We start from the raw sequence: 7,951 nt of genomic DNA, 5'->3' as shown, positions 1-7,951 counted from the left end.
TCTATGTAGTGACACCATCATTTATTAATGCAGCACCCCAGCGAGCTGTCTAAGACCCAAATCAAACACACCTGTGATGTTCTGTAACAGGTGCATGCTGGGTGGGGTCTGTGGCTAATTGCTAAGCTGATTGATGGTCTCCTCAGGAAGCTGTATCCTCTCAGTAAGAACTTTCTGCTGTTTTTAACAAAAAAAATCAGCATTTTTAAGGAACTTTGTAGAGTTCAGTGTGTCGGAGAGGTTAACTGGTTATATTATAAGTTGAAGACTGGTATATAAACTGTCAGTGGTTGAAGCTAGAGGAGATTGTGGAGGACTGAAATAGTACAAACATTCATGTTTCCTTCAGGTTGAATTGTAGTAACTTTAGTGATCTCTTAACTTGTTAATCTGGCACCATCATCAAGTTAAACCTTCAATTTGTCCAATTACTTCGGTTTATGGTCGAAAACAAAACACGTGACTTTGCCAATGAACCTAACCTGGAGCTGTTCAATGTTAGCATCAGCTTGCAAGGTCTGACTGTCATCCAGAGAATGAGAGGCTGTCTTTATAATCCAGTCTATGTTAGGATCATGGATGGGGTTAGCCATACATACACACATTGCCCGCTGAGTGTCATTATGTATTGGGAGTGATGCTCAGCTGCAGGCCAAGGTGTGTCCATCAAGGCAAGAGGTCTATACACAATTAAAATCCTCACAACTCAGGATAACAGGATAAAGGATAAAGTAACAGGATAAAGTTTTAAATTTTTGGCATGAAAACCAGCATTTTTAATTTAACCATCCTGCATCATGTATAAAGTGGTCTAACCCAACACCATCTGTTGCATGGCTAACTATATAAAAATCCCAAATAAGACATGAGTGGGTAGTGCTACTGCTAGAGTAACATTTATAGAAACTGGAACCGACACTATTGTATCAAGCAGTGATCCAATAATATTTTGAGCCCAATCTACAACAAGTTGGCATCATTTCCATCCGTAGTCTAGGTTTTTGGGGCTTTAGCAGGGACAAAATTGTATCTAGAATAGAAATGATGTCAAAATCTTTGTATTCTTTACTATATTCTACAGTATTAACTTCCATTTGTGACAAGTGTTCAAGGAGATTGTAAATAAAGTGTCACATTGTCTTTGTTTAGATGGATGCGATGTTCAACATGCTTGAAAGGTTCCGACTGGAATCTTACTACAACCAGTTTTTCCAGTTGGGTGTAAAAGATGAACGAGATTTCGTGGATGGCGTAACGGATGAAGACCTAAACAACATTGGTGAGCCTGAACGCATCATTTACTTGCAATTTCATCAAATGTCAGTGAATAATTGATCAAAACACAAGCCTAATGATGAGTTAAATGTCCACTGTATTATAAAAAAATGACATAATATGTATTTAATTAGTCAAATACCATTTTTGTGCCTACGTTTTTACAGGTCTAAGTCATGTGGAGAGGAATCGTTTTTCAGCTATGAAAACCTTCATTCAAAGACTCCGAGCTCCAGAGCGCCAAGTTCAAACTGTGACGCCTGTGCAAAAATCATTGGAGTCGTTCCATCTGCAGTACACATACCCGAAATGTCCTAAACCCAAACATATTGAAGGTAAAAGGAACACTTCTTCACATCTTTTATAATCCATTTCTAATCCATTAGATTGATTAGGCCAGTCGCAATTTACCGATACCACAGTGGGTTAGAAATAAGATGCAATAATTAAGTTGTGTGATCATTGTATAAGCAGACATCCACACCCAACTGAACAGCTTAACAGTGGTTACTTTGAACGTGCAGATATGGATCCAGCACAGAACACAGTTGAGGACCTGATGTTAAGGATCGGCCATCTCGAAAGTGTCGGCAACGCCAGAGGAGTTTGTCTCTACACAATCGACGGGATGCCTCTGACAGACGATCCCTTCTTCAACACATGTGAGCAGACCTGACACCTTTCACAGTGAATGTTGCTCAATGATGTTAAACGTTTATATTTCCAAGATTCTTTTGTTTTGTTGCACAGTACTGAAGTACTGAAGCATCCAAAATCTTGAACCAGGACTCTCTTGAATCTTATTGGTTACTGCTCTGTCTCGAAGGTGCCCCAACCGTAATTGCATCCAGTTTTTTTGGAAAGAAAATTATGTTTGACAGCTCACAATGAGGTTTAGGTGCATTTCTGAACCACTTGAACAAGAGGATCCGTCTTGAGAAATCATAACAAAAGTCTTGTAGTTTGCATAAAGTCTTTATTGAGTTGCTACACTTCGGTTTTACAGCCCACAACTGTTTATGTTCAAGCCAGCAGCTGTTTTCAGAGGAAAAGCTGTAAAAAAAAAAAAACAACCCAATACACAGCTTAGCACAAAATGGTAGACAGTTAGAGACTAGCTGGCGAACATGGTGGAGTATTTAGCAGCTAACGAGCCAGATATTTCCCTCAGGAGTTGGTGAGAAACGGAGCTATAAGGACAGTGAATACTTGCCTCGCATTCGTCAACTGCTGGATGTTTAAATATGTTTGTTCACCATATCAACTTAAAATGTTGTCTCCTCATACAGGGTCTTTGAATGACAGACATATTCAAAGCGGAGCTGTGATTTATGTCATATTCACACCGAAGGAAAACCTTAAAGAGGCCCCTCAGATACCAAAGCGAGAGGCTGCTGAAACCTACGGAGACAACGTGGTTCGATGTCACGTTATGCTCAAGGTAGATCTTAACTATATTGATCAAGATAAAACTAATGATACTGTTAGCAACTGATGAATGGATATTATTCTACAAGCTGAATATGTTTCATTAAAATAAGACAACTGTGTTCAGAAGAAAAGTGTCACTGGTGATATTTAGTATAAATACATTGAAATTGTATCCAGTCCAACTACTGTGCTCAAGGCTCTAACATGGCATTGTCTGTTGTTCATTAACCACTTTTTAACATACATTACACACATATGTAGTATTTATTTAAAATCTGTTACAAATACTTAAAAATTGTTTTTGTTTACTTTATTTTACACAGGGAGACTTTGAGCTGACGGTGAACTTGGCAAGTGACACCATGACCAGTCTGAGACTCAAGCTGGCAAATGAAAGTGGAATCCCGGCACATGTCCTTTATTACAAGTAATTCATAATGATCACACAAAGAATTAATATTATGGCATGAATCAATCAATACGGGCGTATTTCTTTACTCACACAGTACTTCTGCTCTCCTCGTGTTTATTATATTTATAGAGGTGAACACTCTGGCGGCGACACGCTGCAGAGTTGTGGAATCTCTGAAGGGTCAACGGTTTTCTTCACTTTGTCCACATTTTCTGACGAGACTCCACACAGTGAGACGTTCTTCATTAATGACGTAGTGCCTTCGGTCCAGCAAACCCAGAAAGGAATCAGCGTGTTCTTGTCTTCACTTTATGCTGTTGTAAGTTTTATTTCTTAGGTTATTAAGAAGATAAAAAGATTATCAGTACTAATAACATATATATATATATATATATATATATAATGTTATTTTTTATATCCCTGTACATTACTCTGCACTTTACTGCTTATTGCACTTCTGGTTAGATGCTTAACTGCATCTCGTTGTCTTAGTACTTGTACTTTGTGCAATGACACTAAAGTTGAATCTAACCCAATCTAATCTAAAAGTACTGTGGACTATTTTATGACACCCCCCTCCATCTCATCTGTGTTTCATTATACAACATTATGGCTACAGACACATTGCAGTGTTGATCACTCTTTCATGGAAAGCAGCTAATTACATAAAGTAATTTCATAAAGTCTCACTATATTTTAAGAGCGTGTCCAACTGAGAGCGTGGCTCTCAGTTGGACATTGTGTTGGTCCATCACTTTGGTTCAGACTGAAATATCTCTACATTGGATGGAGTGCCAAGAAGTTTAATAAAAACATTCATGTTTCCTTCAGGATGAATGGTGAAAACTTTAGATCTAGCACCATCATCAGGTCAAACAATTCAATTTGTCCACTACCACTACTGGTTTATGACCAAATACAAGACTTACAACATTCCCATTAGCCTCAGCTGTACTCTGTGTTCAGTGTTAGCAAACTTAAGCATGCTGAACTTCATCATGATACAGATTGTAGACTTTTAGTCTTGTTTCCTGAACTTATCTTATCTGTTAAGATTGCAAATCTAACAAAAAGGTGGCTTCATTGTAAAATAATTTTACTTCTTCTTCTGCCGTGTGTTTAACCCTGTATTTTTTTCTTCTTCTAGCGAAGTCATTATAAAAAAGAGAGCCTAAAGAAACTGATTTCCTACATACGAAAACTGACCGGATGTCACCCTCTCGCCCAAAGTTTGCATCAGTTGCTCTGCAGGAATGAAAAGTTAACCAGAAATCAGAAGGTAAACAATAAGAGCTTCTTTAATGCTGCCTTAATTAAACTTTACCTTACAAAAGTGGTGCTGTGAAAACAAGTGAATTAAAAAGAATAATACACCAACATTGTTGTTTTTTAAAGAGATCTTTCCAGGAACAGTTTTCTGGATATCTTGAGTAACTGGAAACAACTGAGCAATAATACTATAAGCACACATATTTTTTAATGCACATTATTTTTAACTTTACAACACTATTTTTTCGAAATGCCATTTTTCACCACTTTTAGCTTTACAAAACAAATATGTAATTCACCTTCATTGTATTGGTCACAGCCGTAGATTTCTGTAGATAAAAGTGAACTGTATTATTTTGGAAGATGTTTTCCTGCGGTTGGGTGAACTGAACCTTTACACAGTACAAGCGTGCTTTCACCTGTACCCATTTCTTCAGATGTGCTTGTTCTTGTGTTGTAGATTGCAGTTGTTGAAGGCTTGTACATACTCTTCAGAGAGCTTTTGCCCCAACGTGGGACACAACGAGGGGAGAAAGTAATTGAGGACCTGGACATCTTTGAGAATTCACTGTACTGCTGGGCACATCTCCTATCCGAGTCAAAGGTATGATGATACCGAGTTTTGACTGAATAATAATTTGCATGACTCGAATGTATTTATGAATGCATTAAGGTCAATTGTTATTCAGTGGTTGACTACTACTGTTTTGCCTTATTTTGACAGAAACAGGCAGCAGATCAAGAGAACTACGCACCAATCACTCTCACGTCTGACGATCGCAGTCGTTTCTGTGAACCAGTCAGAGTTCCTGGAGTACCTAATGCCTTTGAACGAGCATACGTTCTCCAGAAAATTAAAGGTAAAACTAAAACGTTGACTCAGAACTCAGAAGAACCTGAATAGCAGCCCCACTGTTTACAGATCTGTTCCCCCTTTTTTACTTTAATTGGCAAGCAGCTACAGGTAATTCCATGGTGGCCAGGGCCTAACTGCTATTGCAGGACATTTTAAGGGCAGTTTTGGCCCTTTTTACGAGCTGTTTTGTCCATTGAAGCTACTAAGATTCAGAACTACTGACACTGCATAAAACCACCTTCTGCGCAGCCATCCTGTTGTATGGAGTCACACTTATTGTGCATTAAACACTCTAATTGGAGGCACAGCACAGGTATCCCAACTGTATGGAAATTCAGCATTAGTATTTATAGAAACTCGTATTAACTACTTGTATTAGAAAACGGTGCAATACTGTCAGCTTCACTTCATTTTCTATCTGTTTGTTTAGATGGAGACAAAATTCCAAATTGCACTGAAGCATTTTTGCGGGAAACATCATTACAGAAAGCCAACGACATTGAAAAAATCCTGCTCAGTTTGCCTCCATTCATCCGAACATATCCTCTTTGGATTCATCAGGACAAGAATACTGGTCAGAAGTACGTATCATTAATTTTCTTTAACTTTTCATAAAAGTACAAAATCAATGTTGTCCATGTAGATAAATTTCTATCCACTGGTGTCGGTGTACTGCGTGAATTCTGGCGTTTGAAGCCTTCCTTGGACCTGGGCATTGGTGAACTTCTCAGTAAACATAGAGATATTTCCTCCTGCAAGAAAGAAAATTCCAAATATAGGAAGGGAAAGTTTTGGCCAAAACAGCTTGCCCATAGCCAAAAAGGCTAAATTTCTCTGGTTGCACAATTTGTGTGACTGTTTCCAAGCAATAGTCAGTCTTTGCCACCCCTGCCACAACCACATTGAATGGTCAATATATTATCTCGTAATAGTTTTGCATTTTGACTTGTTTTTCACTATCGTGTACAATTTATATGACAGCTTTCAGATAAAGATGGAGAAGACTTTTGGAAGAATGGTGGAGGAATTAAAATCTCCCTCCAATCAAAACCTCAATGTGACCCCACCTCTACATTTGAAGGAGCTAGGACAGTGTGGGGCACGCCTTGTTCTTCTGAGTGAAGGTACGACATTAAATTCACTATCTTTACGGTTCATTTCTAACTCTGCACACACGTTTCAAATGGCATTGGCGCCTTACAGGGCAAAACACACTGGTGTCTTATGATGCTCATTACATTGTTTTCAATATAATAAATTCACTGGTGGTGTCGATGCATGCGCCCTCCTTACAATTACTGTACTCAAGTTACTTTATACTTCATACGTCTGTATGAAGCATTCTGTTGTGATATGGGGATGAAATGATGTGACGCACTCTAACAGTGCTGGTGTGTGTTGCACTGTTGTGGGTGTCGAGAACCTGTACCTGTTTCAGCGATGCCTCTTTACAGAAGCAGTAAAAAGATACAATTTCCATTTTGCCTCTGATCTTTACTACCATGTTTGTAGGAAGCTTTGTAATGTAAATTGTTTTATTTAATAAGTGTTTGTTTCTCTTTGTCAGACAACCTTGGTGTGTGTTTGCATAAAGAAAAAGGATGCCCAGATATGATCCAAGTACTTGATTGTTTGGATGGTAAAACAAAATCAGTGGATGTGAATCTGTTGGCAGCAAAGTGAGTACCTTTATATTGTATCCACTTTATGTTTTAAATGCTTGTCTATGGCAGAATTGGGAACATGAGTCGTGTTTTGGTGAATAACAGCTTTGCATCAGACAAGTAGCATTTCACTGACTTACAGACTGTTCTTCCCAAAGTTTCACAAAGGGTTGGATTTACATCCTTCCGTCTGACAGGATTACAAAATTGTAATCTGAAAAGCAACTATTAAGTAAAGCTGTCAAATGTAGTGGAGTATAAAGTAAAATATTTGCCTCTGAGATTTAGTTTAAGTATAGTATAACTATAAATTTTGTATCAAATGTAAATACTCTAGTATAAAGTAAATTTGTACTAAAGTATATTGCTTGAGTAAATGTACTTACATCCCACCCCTGCATTTAACACAGGACTGGTGACCATAGAGATGACCAAACATTTGTCACAACAAGGAGTCCAATAGAAGCTATACTGGTAACACTTTTTGTCTCATCTGATCATTTCTTCTAAAGAACGTTTTAGTTTTGCTTGATTGTTGTAGAGCTGCCTTTGTTACTTTAAAGCCGCTGTACCTGCAGTAGCTTCAGTAGTCATATTTTTGACTTCATTTTCATCAGGTGCTGATAGATACAAGCTCATCCATGGAGGAAGAGTGCTACGGAAGTGGTGAAATAAAGAAAATTAATGTGGTGAAAGAGCTCTTTGACAACTTTGCAACAAGGAGCATGGCTTATGATTTCCATCATGTCATTGGCCTGGTGAAGTTCGACTCCATGGTGAAAACTCTCCACACATTCACGGAAAATCTGGAAAAGTTCAAGGTAAATCCAGATCCAGATCTTAGGTCCGTCCTATCCGTCATTTTATTTTGGGGGTGATGCAGTAAAACAAAAACCTGAATAGAGATGTAAAGAATTGTTAGTAAGTAAGTAAATTTAATTTATAAAGCACATTTAAACACAGTATAAACTGACCAAAGTGCTGTACAGTGGATGACTAAAAAAGGCAAATAATACAGAAAAACACATTGGTAAATAACTAAAA

At 38.0% G+C, this 7,951-nt stretch overlaps 1 protein-coding gene across 1 annotated transcript in view; it reads left to right on the top strand.

The window, feature by feature from the left end:
• Positions 1–7,951, top strand: part of LOC118334163 — a gene marked incomplete at its 5' end in the record, with an annotated part of 12,923 nt that continues 4,972 nt past the window's right edge. The window contains 15 exon segments of the mRNA XM_035669983.1: positions 1–163; positions 1,150–1,279; positions 1,443–1,610; positions 1,800–1,937; positions 2,565–2,716; positions 3,030–3,133; positions 3,248–3,437; positions 4,266–4,397; positions 4,848–4,991; positions 5,112–5,247; positions 5,674–5,824; positions 6,225–6,367; positions 6,811–6,922; positions 7,318–7,381; positions 7,525–7,728. Of these exon segments, the coding sequence (XP_035525876.1) occupies positions 134–163; positions 1,150–1,279; positions 1,443–1,610; positions 1,800–1,937; positions 2,565–2,716; positions 3,030–3,133; positions 3,248–3,437; positions 4,266–4,397; positions 4,848–4,991; positions 5,112–5,247; positions 5,674–5,824; positions 6,225–6,367; positions 6,811–6,922; positions 7,318–7,381; positions 7,525–7,728 (1,998 nt within the window).

This window comes from Morone saxatilis, unplaced genomic scaffold (genome assembly GCF_004916995.1).
Source record: "Morone saxatilis isolate NCDOM2014 unplaced genomic scaffold, NCSU_SB_2.0 Contig23, whole genome shotgun sequence".
In the NCBI taxonomy this organism is placed as follows: Eukaryota; Metazoa; Chordata; class Actinopteri; family Moronidae; genus Morone; species Morone saxatilis.
This window is presented reverse-complemented; position numbering and strand designations above follow the sequence as displayed.